This window comes from Meles meles, chromosome 2, assembly GCF_922984935.1.
Source record: "Meles meles chromosome 2, mMelMel3.1 paternal haplotype, whole genome shotgun sequence".
Taxonomy (NCBI): domain Eukaryota; kingdom Metazoa; phylum Chordata; class Mammalia; order Carnivora; family Mustelidae; genus Meles; species Meles meles.
The window spans coordinates 137,685,003-137,702,929 of NC_060067.1; the positions used below are offsets into that span (position 1 = coordinate 137,685,003).

The following is a 17,927-nucleotide window of genomic DNA, read 5'->3' on the forward strand; positions in this document are numbered from 1 at the left end:
GGTGTGTGGCATTCTTGATGTCATGAAAATAAACTATGGAGCCCAAGTTCAGAATTATTAATCACTGCACTTTTAGAAGGACATTTTCATATTAAAATGTTCAAAACATTAACTGATTCTTTGAAGAATCTTGCTATTTTATTATCATTAGGGCACATTCTTATCATATAAAGTTTATGAGAAGTTGTTATTCCTAGCTAGAGTTTTACTCTGTGTAATGTTGTATGTATAATTTCACAGGAATCTACAGTTCCCACACAGATTTTCATCCTGTGTAACTCCAAGGGAATTCATTAACTTAAATACACAAGCTAGAAAAGATTCTGAATGTCTCATTACTTCATAAGATGTAAACACTGAAGTTTTAATGAGTGTTCTAAGGCCAAATAAGACCACTTTTTTGAATAAAAAATTTTAGTCCCTGCTTTTGCCCATTGGTGTTTATAATTTATCAGATAACTTTTATATTTATTGACTACTTTTGTGCTTAGAGATGCTCTATACTAGAAGTGAAATATTCTAAAAATACTGTAAATATTGCCATTTCTTTAAGGAATTTGCTTTCTATGATTTCTAAATGTATAAATGAAGGGACAAAAACATACACATTCATGATGGTTTTGGACATGATCCAGTGGGAATTTACTACTGTGGATTCTACAGTAACAGAAATAAGACTACATAGAGTATTCTTAAGCAGTTTACTTCTTTTAGACATTTCAAGTATATTAGAGAGTATTACTTTTCATGTTCAATCTTTGTTTCCTCCTTGTAACTGAAAGCTGTAGGAGGAGGTTTGGTTTAAACCTTTATTCTTCATAGGAGGCACAAGAACACCATCATTTAAAATAGACATTATTCTGGGGCACCTGGGTGGTTCAGTGGGTTAAAGCCTCTGCCTTTGGCTCAGGTCATGATCCCAGAGTCCTGGGATGGAGCAGAGTCCTGGGATGGAGCCCAGCATCTGGCTCTCTTCTCAGCAGGGAGCCTGCTTCCTCCTCTCGCTCTGCCTGTTTCTCTGCCTACTTGTGATCTCCGTCTATCAAATAAATAAATAAAATCTTTTAAAAAAATAGACATTATTCTTTGACCCATGTATGTGTGGAAACTAAGAATATGTACATTTGCTTTAAAAAAAAGATTTTATTTATTTATTTGACAGACAAAGAGAGAGAGAGAGAGAACAAGTAGGGGGAGCAGCAGGCAGAAAGAGAGGGAGAAGCAGCCTCCCCACTGAGCAGGGAGCCCAATGTGGGGCTCAATCCCCAGACACTGGGATCATGACCTGAGCCAAAGGCAGACACTTAACTGACTGAGCCATCCAGGAGATAATGGTACTGACCTTTGATTTTTTTTTTTTTAAACCAATTCAAATGTACTATTCTGGAGTATGCTTCTTGGAAATGAAATTAATACATTATTTAAGTGACTATCATTACCCTGTTTTGAAGAGTACAATATATATAAAATTGAATGGGTTCACTGGTGATCCAATAACTACCATATGCAACCGAAATTGGGATTTTTGAGGTTTTTTTTTCCTAGCCAAGATCTCACCCTATGGGTTGTCAATATTAGATTGCCCTTGGCTAGTCTAGGTGAATTATCTAGTGCTGTCCCATACCCATATGGCTAAGTGTGTTAAGCCACTACTTCCTATACCTTCTCAGGCCATGGCTGCTGTATTAACAATCAAAATTGGTCAAGAAAGTGTTATGAGGTGCCTAAGAGGATTACTTTCTGTCAAATATATTTCCCTATTCCCAGGTGTTCAGCAGCAGCCCCAGTTCCTGATGGTCAAGATGGGTTACACTCTCAGGATGGTGACACTTTATCTTACCTGCTGGTCACTTGGCACAAAAAGCTGAAAGTACTCAAGCACTGGTCATAGTTTAAAGTTCAGTTGTCTTGTCATTGGTAGAAAAGCTTCATTTTTGTGAACCAGGGTATCTAAATGTGCAGAGTCTGAGCTGTGAGGATGGGGATAACTGAGAGTGATGGTTATAGGGCCATTTCCATATCTCTCTCTTGGCTGTGTGTGTGTTTGAGAGAGAGAGGGAGAGAGTGAGAGAGAGAGAGGGATGCTTGCCCACACTCAGCTGCCAAGAATTTGTTAATTTTATATGTTTTCTTATTATTCAATTTTAAGAGCTATATCTTCCTTTCATGCTCTAACAGTCCTTAAAATGTCTGGGTATGGTTATTTAATGAAATAGATGTAGGCCTCTGTGGAAGGACTGGAGAATCATTATTATATATTTTTTATGGCATTAAAGTGTTATTTCTGTTGGAACCATGATTCCTTCTTCAATATATGGATTCCAGGTCTGAAAACTGACTTATATCCTGAAGCTCTAGATATTTTGGGGGAGGTGGAAAGTAACCAGTCTTAATCTCTGATCATCCAGCTTCCACATTTTTGATTGGATAATATCCTTTGTTGGCAATCCATCTGTTTTACCCCTTGGGTGCCTTGTCCTATTAACTCTCTTTCAGGGTCAGTGTTCCTGCCTGGGACTACAACCTTGCCATGCACTATGATCATTGCCTCTACCTGACCTACGATCTCTGCTTTTTTTTTTTTTTTTTTAAGATTCTGTCTTACCTGTTGTCAGTGCACCCAGTTCTGTAACACAATTTTCTGCCATCAGTCTTGGCTTTTAGAGGATTATCACTTCTTAGGGATGCTGTTTTTTTTTTTTTTTCTTCAGTGTGTTCCTTATTAGTCTTGGTAAATGGTGACTCTTCAGGACCCTTCTACATGATAGAGTCATATGGCGGGATTTCTGGCTGAATATTGTATATTTGTTCAAGTATACTTACTTTACTTACTTCTTTGAGCCTTTTAATCTCTCTGACATACCTTTCTGGCATTTCTTTCTTACTTAAGGTAGTTGAGTGTTTTATCCTAATAGCATGTTTGCATTATCTTTGGTGTCCTTTCAATGGTATTAAAACTCATAACACAGGATGGTGCTTCCAAGTGAATAAACTATCTCTTATATAATTTTATGTCCAAACTTAGATTGGGTCCTGGAGTGATCTCTGGACTCCTCCAAGTACAACCTGGCAAGGCTCTGTAAGTTCCATTGGACACAGTCCTTTCCTGTTTTTGGGCCCAGCTCATCCTGGTCAGGTTATATTGTGATTTAACCTTAGTTACTGGGTTAGCAGCCAGAAAAGGAGGTGCAGGCAGATGCCGAGTAGTGCATGTTGTCTTTCAGGAGACAGCCACTGCCTCATCTTTAAACCAAGGAAGAGTACTAGTCCTTAATAAGATGGAGTAAGCCATGTCTTCAGACTTAAAATTTCAGATAAATCTTGAGGTTCACAATTTTCAGGTGCCTCAACTCATAGTCTTCATCCCATGTGTCAGTACCATTATCTCCTAAGTAGAACCTAACTTCGGCATAGCTGACCCATGGAGATGGCGAGGATAGCCCTTCTTTAAAGTTCTATAACTCTTAGGATTGGGCTTTGGACCTTGTTTTTAATTTTCTCTGCCCTTTGGCTGTAGGGGATGAGAACTGATGCTATGAGGATCCATCAGAATCCTAAGTTAGGTCCAGGAGACTGTACCTTTACAGAATACTGCTCTACTACTCATCGGGTGCTGGCTACTTATACCGAGTAGGTTTGGCTATATCGATTTTGCAGTTTTTTCAGCCAAGAGAGCTAATAGCTGAAGTATTTCAGTGAAAACATTTCCAGCATCTGGAAATCAGTTATTCAAATAAGATGTGGGGTGTGGGTAGCCCATCAAAGCATCAACTAAAAAACACTATAGGAAAGACTCTAGTAGTGGTATTCCTCTCCATATTTATAGGGGCAGTGCAGACAGGGAACATCTAGGTTACAGTACATAAAATAAAATCTACCCTTAAATATAATAGTATGCCCAGAATATTTACAAATGATTTCTGCCAGGATGCCTGTGTTGTTCACCTGGTTGTGTCTGCCATTGTCTCAGGTTATGACCCTGGGATCCTGGGATCAAGTCCCATATCGGGCCCCCTGCTCAGTGAGGAGTCTGCTTTTCCCTCTGCCCTTCCCTCCCACTTATGTTCCTCTCTTTCAAATAAATAAAATCTTAAAAAATTTCTGCCAATTTAAGGAACAAGTGATCCCATTCTTACACATATTTTGTGACTGACTAGGAAAGAAATAATGTCTGCTAGCTCATTTATAAGGTTGGTATAACTGTGATTCTAAGGCTAGACAATACAAGCAAAGGTAAAAATATTATGGGCTAATTTCTTTTATAAATCTAAGTGCTAGAATCCAAAATAGAAACACATAAGGGGCTTCTCTAACCTGACAAAGTATCTGTCAAAACCTAAAGGCACAGTCAATTCTAAAATATTAGAAGGCTTGTATTTAAAAGTTATAAGACACGTTTTCCTGCTATCAGTTTTTTTCAATATTAAGATTTTAAGAATTATGTAAAACAAAGTTTATACACATGCAAACACTAGAACTGTAAAGAATGAATATGATTTATTACTTTCAGATGATAGAATTGTCTTCATAAGCAATGCAAGAGATCTATTGGTGCCAATGGAAATATCCAACATATCTGATGAATAGGAGATAAAAATATAAAAATTATTTTCTTATATACAAAGAACACCTAGAAAGTATTATTTAAGATGTTAGTATTTATTATAGCAACAAAATATGAAAGTTTACCTTGAAATAATTTCAACAAGGCATGTACAAGACCTTTATGATGAAAAAGTTATAGCTTTATGGGAAGGTGTACTTAAAACCAAAAATAAATTGAAATATGATAATAAGTGTGAAACTTAAATATCTTTAAAATGAAAATTTTTTCTGTATTAATTTATAGAATCAATACAATTCTTATCAATACTTCAACAGGATTTTTCTTGTAGCTTGACTATCTGCTTTTGAAATTCATATGGAAAATCATATTGCTGAAAAGAACTGAGAACATTTTGAAAACTCAGGCAGTAGTCCTATTAGATATAAAGACTCATCATAAAGAGATTGTCATCAGTACAGTATGGTATTACAGACTGATATACTAGTGAAACACAATAGAGGGCCTAGATACAAGACATGTTTATGAGAAAAGTGGCAAATACCTGTAGGTATTTGGAGAAAGGATGAGGCTGGGAAAATTAGTTATACATATAGAAGAAGAGAAATTTAATTTTTTAAAAAAGATTTTATTTATTTATTTGACACAGAGAGATCACAAGTAGGCAGAGAGGCAGGCAGAGAAAGAGGAGGAAGCAGGCTCTCTGCTGAGCAGAGAGTCCGATGTGGGGCTAGATCCCAGGACTCTGAGATCATGACTTGAGCCGAAGGCAGAGGCTTAACCCACTGAGCCACCTAGGTGCCTGAGAAATTTAATTTTTATTTATCACAAAAGAAAAAGCAGTTCAATGTAGACTAAAGACGTGTGAAGATTTTAGTATTTTAAAGAAATTATTTTTGTGGCCTCAAAAAAAGATGTGCTGCTTAAATATGACTTGAAAGCACAAAATATAAAGGAAATGGGTTATGCAATTTATTGTGTTAAAATCACTCGCATTTCTTTGAATCGAGTACATTGAATAAACTATAATCAGCATCCACTATAAACTAGAAACTATCGTAATGAGAGAAAATTGCAATTGAGAGTACATAAGAAGAACCTATAGTCAATAAGCTTAGGACAAACCTTCCAAAGGAAAACCATCACAAAGAGCAAGGAACAGCCTGTTCTCAAAAGAGAAAGCCTTTTGAAAATGTATATATCAATACTTAGCCATACTAGTTATCAAGAAATGTGTTTTTTAAAATTTATTTCTCTTTATGCATACATTTGGAAAAAAATGAAATGATATCCTAGTGTCCTTCAAAGGTGATCAATTTTTTTTTAGCTATGAACTAATGGACTCACTGTTCAATACGATCGTTGATTATCCTTATCAGTGTTCAAATTGTCTCAGTTTTGGCCAGTGGAAACTTGTTCAGTTGTTCCTGAATACTTTATCATGACCCTTTTATCTTTGGTAGCTTCATTGCTCTCTGGTTTATAGTATAGTCCAGGCTCATCTTACTCACTTCCTAACTAAAACTTAGAACCAGTCATTTGTTTCAAAGAACTCTGATTTCTTTACTGGGATCTTTTCCTGGGTGCTAGTGATGTTTATTATCACTGTGTTGGTCATTCATTTTTTTTCCCCCTCTAGACGTTAGTGGTCACAGCTGGGAAATATGTGGTTATATTATTTTTATAATGTTTAGTGCTCGCTTCGGCAGCACATATATTTTTATAATGTTTAACAATTATGGGACAAATTTATTATTAATTTATTGAACTTCTCTTTTGTCTTGATATTGTGCTAGGTACTGGGAATTCAAAAATAAATAAGGCAAAATCTTTTTCCTTAGGGATTAATAATTTAGCACATCACAGCATGGTGACTTTGGTTAACAGTATTATATTGTATAGTGAAAGCTGCTAAAAGAGTATATTTTAAAAGTTCTCACAACACACACAAAATTTATAACTATATGAGAAGATACATGTGTTAACATATATAAAATCACTACATTGTACACCTTAAATTACACAGTTTTATATGTCAATGATATTCCAATAACACAGGAAAAATGTTTAGTATATCAGGTAAGTTCTTTTAACAACCATTTAAAGACAACTCTAAATTGACTAGTTAGCCTTCTATTTTCCCATTAAAAAAAATATTAGTAGACTTAGTACCCGAGGGTCACTTTGCATCATTGCAAGGAATATTAAAAATAGATAAAACTCCCAGAATTAGTCACACCCCCCTAGCAGCTGCCCACAATATCAGTTTTCCCAGTTCTCACCTTTAGCTTTAACTCGCTGAGTATCTCTGAATGACAGTCCGTCATTACAGTTGGCTGCATACTTAAATTACTTTTACTTTTTCCTTCCAAACTATAGCTCTAATAGTCATTCCTTTGCTACTTCATGAGAGATCACTAATGAAATTTGAGAAAAAAAAATGGATTTTAAGCATTAGTTTTCAAACATATTAATCCTCTCAGAGGGTTTCTTTAAGATCCTTTTAAAATTCATTTTTTATTTTTTAGTGATTGGTTTATTTTATAAGGCTCCAACAACTTAAAGTGAATTAATATATTGGTTTCTTTTTTTATACCACTGGATTTTTTTGGTCAATATTGAATATATAATTTTTGTCCGTGATATGTATTTGGCAGTTTTTTAAGTGCTTGTAATTTATTCTTTTTTAAAAAACTTATCTCATCAGTAATACTACAGATTGGGGATTTAATGCCCAAATTTCTAATTATATCTATTAGCTAAAATTTATACTTGCTTTAAATATTTAAGTTTAAAAAATGATGTAATTAAGGAAATGTTTTCCTGGCATTTATAAAGATTCTGTTTACCTGATGTGCATGGATTTCTGTTTGTATTTCAACATCTGTTTTCTTTTACTTTATTATCTCAAACAAGGCTTGAAACATTATAGACAGATTACTCAGTAACATTAAAATTGCAGCTAGGTAAGCAGAGTCTTAGGTGAGTTTATCCTTTTCCATACACAAGCCATGATCAACTGCATTCACTTGGTAAACACTTGCTTTGTACAGAACTTCCATTTTTCAGTTAAGTATATTATCTCCATAAGCCCGTGCAGGTAACATCCGTGTTTCTGCAAATCTGAAAAGAAAAGGAACCACCTATTTCTTCATTCCCAGTTTGAAAGCTTCACATGGTTAAGATGAGTCAGTCAAACTGAAATTTTTAGATAGGTGATGCTTCTGACTCAGAGTCTTGTAACTCTAACAGATATCCTAAGGTCAGTGGTAATAAACTGCTACTTAAAGTGAAAAGTAGATATTATATAATGGGCAACAGGGAATGGTAAGTTTTTAAAATAGCAAATTCTGTCAGCAGGTTTAGTAATATGAATCAATATCTAGGGTTTTCTAAGGTTTGAATGGAAGTGTCGATGAGGGTACTTTACTGATATTAAACACTACACATTTAATATTAGTATAAGATACTGACACTTTATAGATCTTTTAAAGTAAAATTTTTTAATGTTGAAAATAATGTTGACAGGATATTTCACTGTTCTTTCAATTTTTGCTTGTTTTGGTGTGAATAAAGTTCCCTTTATTTATCTTCCCAATTATTTAAAGTTGCTGGGACTATTGAAGAAAGTAATAGAAATCAGTATGTGGAGCAAAGTTTTTAGGATGTCAGTGAGCTTTGAAATTTTGTAAAGTTTATCTTACTGAGCACATTTTTTTTATGGGTTTGCAGTGGGGGATATTAACCAAAGAGAAAACCTAGCCTTGGACTTGTGCTCAAGAGGAAATCTTATATGAAGAACCAGAAAGGTTGGAATGCAACATTTTCTCTCTTAACCTTTCATAACAGTAGACTAAATAAAAATGGAAAAAAGTGGGAAAAAAGATTCTGTTTGTGTGAAGGGATGACCATCCAGTGAGTAAAACATAGAATATAGAAAATAGCAAATTTGCATGAAGTCTTACTTCCAGAAAGACACCAAGATTTATTTCAAGAGCTAGTGTCAATATTTAGAAAATAAACAAACTTAATTAAGAAAGAAGTATCAGGGTTGACTCCTACACAAGTGGCCACAAGTATAAACAATTACAGGCCTGAGGGAAGAAAAAACAAGTGTTTACTTTGTTGTTACAAGATGTATGATGTGGGAAACATAAATAAACCAAATCTTGGTAGCGGTTGATTACATATTCCTTATTTGAGCAGTTTAAGAATGGGAGTTTTTAAAAACCTAGAAACTACAATAAATTGTTTTCTTAAAGCTTGTAACAAATTATTAGGCCATATGTAAAAAAAGTTTCAATACTGATTTTTACATTGTTTGATCACAAAGTACTTTTCTGTTGATGTTTTCTCTTTTGAGACAAAGAGTTCAGAATGAATATTTGTGGTATGGGTGATATTTTAAAAATGTTCTGAGAAATCCTATCCATGGGCATTGTGGGCTATAAATGCAGATTGATATGGTATTTCAATGGATCTTTTGTTATGAGAAAAATTTTGTATTCTGACTTAAAAAGAAAGATGTTTATTTGAAAATTTAGCATTTAATCATATCCATAATGTAAAATTGCATTAAAACTAACAAACAAAAAGATTTTAAAAAGATGACTTGCTCCTTGTATTCTGTGTTCATAATCTGTTGATCAATCTAGATTCGTCTTGGAACACAAGAATATCGGAGAAAATGACTTGATTGTCAAATGTCGCCATTTTCTGGAGAAATATTCCTTGTTCTAGCGTAATATATGTATGTGTGTATGTGTATATTCTTGTTTTGCATTTCAGATTGAACAGTTGATTTCATATTGAGATGGTATATTGTTTCCTGATGTAGGAAGTAGTTGAAGAAGATTGTTTGAACTCTAGCAGCAGTTTTGTGTGCTTTGAAGGGAACTTTCAACTTGGAGGATGTTTGGACAGTTTTCTTTTTTATGATCAATAATCCAAAGAGTATCTAGCTTTTTATACCTCACTGCATCTCCTCCTTTCAAAGACATCTTGTTTGAAAATGGTGAGATAAGAGTCATGTTGTCCAGAGACTCTTTTCATTCTAGTTTATGAGGCAAGAATAAGTAAACCATTTATTTAACTCATCATTTGTGTTTCACTACACAAACACTCTTTTTTTTTTAAGATTTTATTTATTTATTTGACACAGAAAAAGAAAGAGAGGGGGATATAAGCAGGGGGAGTGGGAGAGGAGGCAGGCATCCCGCTGAGCAGGGAGCCCAATGCCCAGCTAGATCCCAGGACTCTGACCTGAGCCAAAGGCAGATGCTTAAGGACTGAGACACTCAGGTGCCCCTGCATGAACACTTTTTAACTGCAAATTAGAAGACTTTGCTCAGTTTATGTGATAGTTTTGGTAGAAGTGAAAATGCAGAACTTGGGGGAAAAAAACCCTATAAATTATTTTAAATAAAACATTGCAGGGGCTGTTTTCTTACAAACATTCATTACAATAATTGGACTGCAAATATTTTCTTTTTATTGTTAGAAATTTAAGAAGGAAATATGCTACATAAAAAAATTCTCATCCTAATTTTTTTGGAAGAGTAATTCTGAAAGTCTGTATAAAAAATATGTATTTACTTATTTTTATGTAGTATCAAGACTATAAGATAATTGCTTGCCAAACTTGGAACTTAACTTTCATGTGTGTCATTTTGGGGCACAAATTTATTATGTACATATGAAATGCCACCAAATTATTTTTTTCCCTTTAAAGTATTGTAACACTGTCTCCGAAATGTATAATTAGAACTTTTGCCAAATCTTACTTTTCCTTGGGAATTTGCTTAGTGGTTGTCAATCAAATAAAAATAGTTGACTTTTGAGCCTTCATTGTTGTCCTTGTCTGAGGAAATTTTTCCTAAGCCTTTATTGTAGGGTAGAGCAGCCAAAGCAGCCTTGTCAGGCCTTCACATGACATCATTCTTCCTCTTTAAATCCAATATCAATAAAAGCAGAAAGTTTAAACTGTATATGGAAACAATGTAAGAAGCAAGTGCTCTTGGCTATTGTTGAATCTTTGCGTTATCTCTTCAAATCTCATAAATCTCAAGATATCTGATCTGTTCGTTCAGTCTGTATTTCCCGAGCATATCAGTGTGATGTTTAGAGAAAAGTGGACACATTTCCCATAATGACACTTCATAATACACACTCCTGAAATAAAAAAGAAAGGCAGTTGCCTTTTTAAAAAGTTTTGTTGAGTACCTAACAATAATCCACTCTAGATTGAAATTATTGAAATATTCCTTAGAATGGTGAATATCTCATGTTTTGGGTCTTAGGGCAAAATCTGTGAAGCATATAGCATGGTTAGCCTTATTTTTGTCATACACAATTTATACCCCTAGCCAGGGTATTTTCTCATTCACCTTTTTTTGTGTCTCAAAACATATCAAGGACCTCCTTTTTGTCAGGCACTGTGGCAGGGAGGGTTTAAAGATGAGCAACCCATGTGCCTGTGGTCATTATTTTCAAAATTAGATTGAAGAATTAGGCTGTTGAAACATGGTATGAAATCTTGTGTCTTGCTCTATTACTGACAGAAGTACAGGCTGGACACAGAAGCAGAGGTGATACCAGATTAGTTGGAAAGAGGGGTTTCAGGAAGGGGTTTCTATAGGTAATGTCTGAGGAGACTCTATCCCTTTGTTACAGCATGCTATCAACTAGTGACCCGCTAGCAGACACATTAGCATGAATTCACATGAATGTATTCATTTTTGTGAAGGTATTTAGTTTGCAAGCATTTTCTCCTGAGTGAAAAGGCTTTGCTTTTGGCAAAAATAGAGGCTCTTTACTTTGTGTGATCCTTTCTTACAACCTCTAGTGGACTTCTTTCCTGCAGACTATGTTGTGACTGGGTGCATAAACTCATATGTATTTTTTGCATAAAGCTTTTAGGAAATCACAAGCTTGAAGCCTCCTTAAGCCTGGTCACTGGATTCCACCTTCAAAATGGAAAGGCTAAAGATCACTTGGGAGTCTTGAATGGGTGGAAGAACTATCACTTAAAGTTACAGTGTAGGGAATCATGCTCTTGGATTGTTCATTCTTACCATACATTCTTCTATAAAGTGTGTTTATCTACTACAATAAAAGCCATTTGTCTTTCTTGGTCTTTGATTTAAAAAAAAAATTGTACAATGAATGCAAATAGCCTTCAGAAGAAAAACAATACCTGTGGTTTTTCCATGTAGTTTAAAAATTGTTCTTCTTGACATTTTATTTTGGCCTGTTGGTTAGCTCCAACCCTGTTTTTGACCATAGGAATCCAAGCAGAATTCCAAACAGATAGTAAATATTCTAATTGCACTTGAGCATTTCCTTAGTATTATCATCTATAACCAGTTTCCTGTATTGCTTCCAGTTCTGATATCCCCAACCTCAAATCACTGCATTAAATGGGCCTAATGAGTAATAATTCATACTTTTTTAAACTATTTCTAATTTTTGTGGGGTTTTTTTGATGCAAAACAAATCGAAAATACCATAAAGAAAAAAAAAAAAAACCCTCCAAAGTGGATTTGAGTATTCAAATATCTTGGATACTAAATAATAAATATGTGTTAGATTATAATGCAAATTCTAAATCCAGTTAATATAGAGTGTGTGGTCCAGTTTGCTCTACCAGTGCATAAGTAAAGTACTTCAGCATGTAAAAATAAATAGGACACTTACATTTAAGCAGAAGATGAATGAAGGAAACCCTCAAATGTGTGCAGTATGTGAAGAAAGAAATTGTGCATTTAAAACTGTGTGATAGGTTGTAATTTTAAGATGGCTTTTTTTTTTCTATCAATAGTATCAAAATTTAAAGATATATTTGGCCTGCAGTATATCAGGTCTGCTCACAAATGAATTGGCTTTGTCACTCACTATGGCTTGTTCTCAAAGAAGTATTTGGTTTTCTCCTGAAGCAGTTCATGGTGTGTTGAGAACGGACACAACCATTCTGAAGCTTTTTAGTTCAAGAAAAGATAACAGTAGATTAAAAGAAAAATGGGTGCATGTATTTTAGAATAGTTTTCTCTCCTTTTAAGAACCATCTGGCCTTGTGCCTTTTCTCCTCCCCAGAAGTAATGTTTTTGCTTCTGTGAAGTGTTAAATCCTTGGACAGCTGTTCTGTTTTTGATATAATCCATCCATCAAGACATGAATCCTATTGCATGTGAAAAGTCGTTACAAGAAAATAAAAATCTAAAACACATTTGCGTTTTATTTTACTCATACTACTTTTATTATATAAATGGAGTATGGACAAACTGCGTTTTGTTTGGTTGAGTGCCTCAGTTTTCAAGTTAACCAGCTGGTTCAGAGAGGAACAAAAGTTTATTCTTGCAAAAAGAAAATGCTAATAAAGATGATGATGACAATGACAAATATTTGCAGTAGTGACAGCTTGTTAAAAATGTAGAATCTGGGGCACCTGGGTGGCTCAGTTGTTAAGCATCTGTCTTCAGCTGAGGTCATGATCTCAGGGTACTGTGATCAACACCGGCCTCCCTGTTTTACTGGAGGCTTGCTTCTTCCTCTCCTACTCCCTCTACTTGTTTTCCCTCTCTCACTGTCTCTCACTCTCTCTCTGTCAAATAATAAATCAATAAAATCTTTAAAAAAATGTAGAATCTGAGGCCTCTCTTCAGACCGACTGTATCAGAGCCTGCATTTTAACCCGATTCATTGGGATCCCTATTTGAGGTGATAATGTTAGAGTAACACTGTTTCCCTGTCTCCAGATGCCCCCGGCACTAAGGAAGAGTGAGGCTCAGTCACTGCCATCAATGCCCTCCCGTTTGCCTGGTAAACGCAGATGATGGACGATTTCAGTAACTAGCAAACTTGAATTAACCTTAAAGTGTAAAATCTTGGGAGAAAAGTGCAAAATTTATTTTTATGAAAACTAACAAGGCTTTTATATAAGTGCTTTTTTTTTTTTTTTTTTTTTAAATTTAGGCAGGCCATCTATTTCTTGAGATGTCTGGCTTTAGGGCCAGTGGAGCATCAGCAGATTCTGCTAGAGGTGTATGAAGCTGATTAGAATCTGGCTTCAATTTCAGGCATCAAGACCAGCCTCTTACCCAGTGTTGTAAACTGTTCTACAGACCTTTCTTGACTTTGTCTCTATGACAGTAAAAGACAGAAAGCCTCTCTCTGGTTCTACAGACTGCCATTTCATTGATAGTCGGGCGGAAGAGAGGAGTTGATGAGAGATTTCTAATTTTAATGAATATTTTTCCTTATGGTGAACTGATAACCCACCTTGAACTAACTTGTATTTTCTTCCTTTCTAGATTTACACATATATCTAACTTTCTTATCTCATGTCATTTTGTATGAGGAATTAAACTGGTAAATAATTTTACATAATAAACTTTTGACTAGAGCCTAAAGTATAGCTTTCAAAATTGAAATCTCAACTTCATAAATTAATTTTATTAACTATTTTTATAGCTAAAATTCTTAAATCTTAAGGTTTAAGTCTACTAAAAGACAGTGATTTGGAACGTATGGATTTCATCATTTCCTAAAATTTTAATGTATTTTCCTCTTCTCTTGGTTTTGCAAAAGAAAAATTTGAAGAAACTTTTGTAAAAGAAAATTTGTAAACCTGCATCATGAAACAGATATCCCAGAATTTCCAAGGCATCTGTCGGTGTTTTACTATCTCATGATTAATTTATTATCTCTTTTAAATTTGCTGTTGCTAAAGTTACTATATTTTGACAACCGGCAGCACTAAGAGATTGATTAGTTTTGGACTCAAAAAGGAAGGAAATTTTTTTTGTTATGTTACTGTATATTTCCGACCTTAAAAGAGAAATTCACATACTGATTTTAAAGAAATTATCTCATTTCTTTCCACAGTGGTTTTTAGAGCTTTCTTTTATTAGGTAGCATAAAAGATTGGATGCAACAGACAGAGTCAGAGGGTTTTCAGGATTTGGGGCAATGATTTTGAAGCTCCTGAAAATATGAAGTTTTATTTATCATTAAAGATCAAAGGTGTAGCACCTAGTCATTGACTAAATAAATGTTGACTTAAATGTTATTTTTGGTAATTATTTATAGCTTTTACAGAAACTCAGAGGCAATGCCATCTTTAGAGAAAGTGCGTATAATTGTATGAAAATGTGATGAATAAGTTTCTATAACAGTACAATATTAAGCTGCTACTAAGTCTCCTTCTACTTGTCAGTGAAGACTTGCTGCTGGTCACAGGCATCCACTGTGAATTCAAGAACACTTATCAGATTTTCATTTACTTGCAAATTAGCCATGATTAGTGAATTCACTTTCTTTAGATTCCCCCATAAATCGTGACCATTTCATTCAAAGAAATAACTTAAACCCTCCTGTTAAACATAGGTCGTACCCTTCTGCAAGTGTTTCATATTATAGTGTAAACTCCAATATTATATTCAGTTATACAATTACTTTCTGAAATACCTGTCTATATGGACTGCATTTCCATATTTTTTAGCAATATTTTTCTAATTAGCTTTGTGTGCTTTGACTTTGCTCTTAAATATTTTACATTTTAATTGAACTTTTCTTTTTTAGCTGTGTTTTGGGGTGATATTGCCTTAGATGATGAAGACTTAAGTATCTTTCAAATTGATAGGACAATTGACCTTACACAGAACCCCTTTGGACTTGGACATACCACAGGTATGGTTGATTATTTGAATTTGTGTTCACTTTGGAGAAAACTTACTCTTGAAATGCTATAAGTATTCTTTGGGTCACTTTTAATGTCCTGCTGATCAACTTTGATTTCCTAAACATAAATGAACCTATTTGGAAATTTAGATTTTTTTTCATAGTTTTAATTTTATTAGTTAATTTCTTTGACAGTTTGTAATGTTTACAAGGTACCAGGCCTGGTTTAAGTGCTTTGCAGATAGTGACTCTTTGGATGTGCATAATAATCCCATGAAGAGAAGCTGCTAATATTATTTGTGACTTATAAGTGAAGAGATCAAATCAATTTTTTTTCTTATTTTCTTATTTCAAATTGTATAGCCTTTCCCGTAAGTATTTGCTTAGTTTGTATATTTGCAGTTTGTTTTTAGAGTATGTAAGAAATAACCACTTATTTTATCATTTTTTCCATGTTAATGAATTACCTACACAGAATTTTTTATAATTTAAATTTCTATAAAAATTTTTTAAAATTGCTAAATTTTAAAGGCATTACTGCCTTTAGTGGTCTTGAAACATTGTTTTTTGAAAATTCTATAATTATTCTTAGCCCTATTATTACCTTAATATTAACTAAGACATTTCTTTTTCTCATAATTAACCTTCTTCTAGATCTATTTATATGTGGTTAAGGCTCTATCTAATATGAGGTACAATTGTTACATAACTGTTGTTTCAAATATATAAATGCCATTCTTTAAAAATGTTTCTTATAACTACTCGGGAATGAATACATTGAAATATTACCTCATCTTTCTAAAATGTTCAATGAAAAAATTTCAAAAATTTTTCTCAAGTAGCCCAACAAAAATGTGATCATGTAATGCAAATAATCAAGCACGTTATTAGTCAGTGAACAGGCACTCTAACTTGCTTGCCTTATAAGGACGTAATTGATTTTTTTGCTCTAGAAGTCTTATATGGTAATGGTTTTTGTGATTGTTTTTGGTTTTTACTAGCTTTAATCTAGGTAAATAAGTTTTGGTATTAATTTCAAAGGGGAAAAATATTTTGGAAAGAGAGAGATCAAGGTGCAAGAACAGTTTGTTGTCTTTATGAATTTCTGGCCCTTTCGTTGTCTTCGCCCACAGAGACTCAGGAACCATACTCTTGTGGTATAAATTCATCTGCAGTTGTTCAATACCATTAGTGGTTATATTGGTTGTTTGCTCAGTGACACCTTTTTCTTATTTGTCTATTGAAAATTCGAAAAAGAAAGGAAAACAGGAGATAAAATTGGGAAAGCATTTTATTAAAGGTCTGGAATGAGAATCAGAGGACTTGGATTTTCCTCAAATGCTCTGGTTTCTGACTTATGACTGGGAATCTGCCTTTTCTAGTCTTTTTCCAGTTGGTAAAACTGCAAAAGGACATATTTCTTATCCTGACCTCCTCTTCTACCTTTGGAGCTATAAAATTCTTTACATCGGTTTTTGTATGCCGATAACATAGATAACATAGATTAACAGAACATATTTTGCTGCTGAACATCCTTTTGGATTTCTGTAATTATGTGTTTTTTTTTCTGTAATTATGTGTTATTTTTTAATAGATTTTCAAAACTTATTTTCAAATTGTATTTGAATATATAAAATATGATATACTTTTTAAAATATCTCAAAATTGATCACAACTTGGAGCAAGACTTGCACTATACATTTGCTCTTCTAATGTTTTTATTTCCATTTGCTGATTTGGCTTCTGAAAATATTCAGTTTACATTGGAGAAATAGCTGAGATGTAATCAACTTGCTGTCATCCTATATAACATGATGTGATGTCAAGGTCACAGAGAAGAAAAATGTTCCAGATTATCAATAGATGACTCAGTTGTCATGATGTCCGAATAAAGTCACTTAGATTGCTCTGTGGATCACCCCACCCACTTGTTTTTAGTTACCAAAACTGTGTTTGTAGAATGTTTACACTCTTCTAAGATTTATGGATATTCATGACTCTAATGTTCAAGACCACATTAAAAAAAAAAAAAAGATGTCTAAAGAGAAATCAATATAGCCTGTTGGTATGGTTTATTTAGAAGAGATTTAACAGGCAATGAGTTTAACCTAACTATTTTCTTTTATTTTTAAGGTGGATTTGGAGACCATGGTATGTCAAAGAAACGAGGGGCCCTCTACCAGCTTATAGACAGGATAAGAAGGATTGGCTCTGGTATAACAATGTTTAAAGTTGCAGATGCTTGACTTGATGTACAGTAAATATTATACTAATAGCAGTTCAGTTTGTCGTTAATACGCGAAGGATGAAAAGGGTATATGCTGAGAAGGAGTCCTTTATTCATTTTTGTTAGCTGTTCTTTAATGTCAGTTTTTTAGAACTTAATTTGGGAGAGCTGAAATGTTTCCTTAACTTATTTTCTGCTTCTCATTACAAAATGCATTGGGGGAGTTATTTTATGGTGATATTTACTTCTGTGCAGTGTGTATCACACGAAGGTGTTTTTTTTTTTTTTTCTATTTTTTTTCCCTTTTTATTTATTTATTTTTTTTTTCAGCGTAACAGTATTCATTCTTTTTGCACAACACCCAGTGCTCCATGCAAAACGTGTTTTATCAAGCATGGAACTACATCAGTTTTAATCAAATCAAAAAAATGTCATGACTTTTTTGAAATATATTCCATG

At 33.9% G+C, this 17,927-nt stretch overlaps 1 protein-coding gene across 3 annotated transcripts in view; it reads left to right on the forward strand.

Annotated features, from left to right (window-relative positions):
- Window positions 1–17,927, forward strand: part of TLL1 (tolloid like 1) — a 219,166-nt gene that overhangs the window by 71,988 nt on the left and 129,251 nt on the right. For 2 of the 3 annotated variants that reach the window (XM_045998282.1, XM_045998280.1), the window contains exons 2-3: window positions 15,143–15,250; window positions 17,375–17,455. In XM_045998282.1, coding sequence (XP_045854238.1) covers window positions 15,143–15,250; window positions 17,375–17,455 — 189 coding nt within the window. Of the gene's footprint in view, window positions 1–8,321; window positions 8,374–15,142; window positions 15,251–17,374; window positions 17,456–17,927 lie in introns of those variants that run through there. The other variant, XM_045998281.1, reaches the window with a different exon arrangement.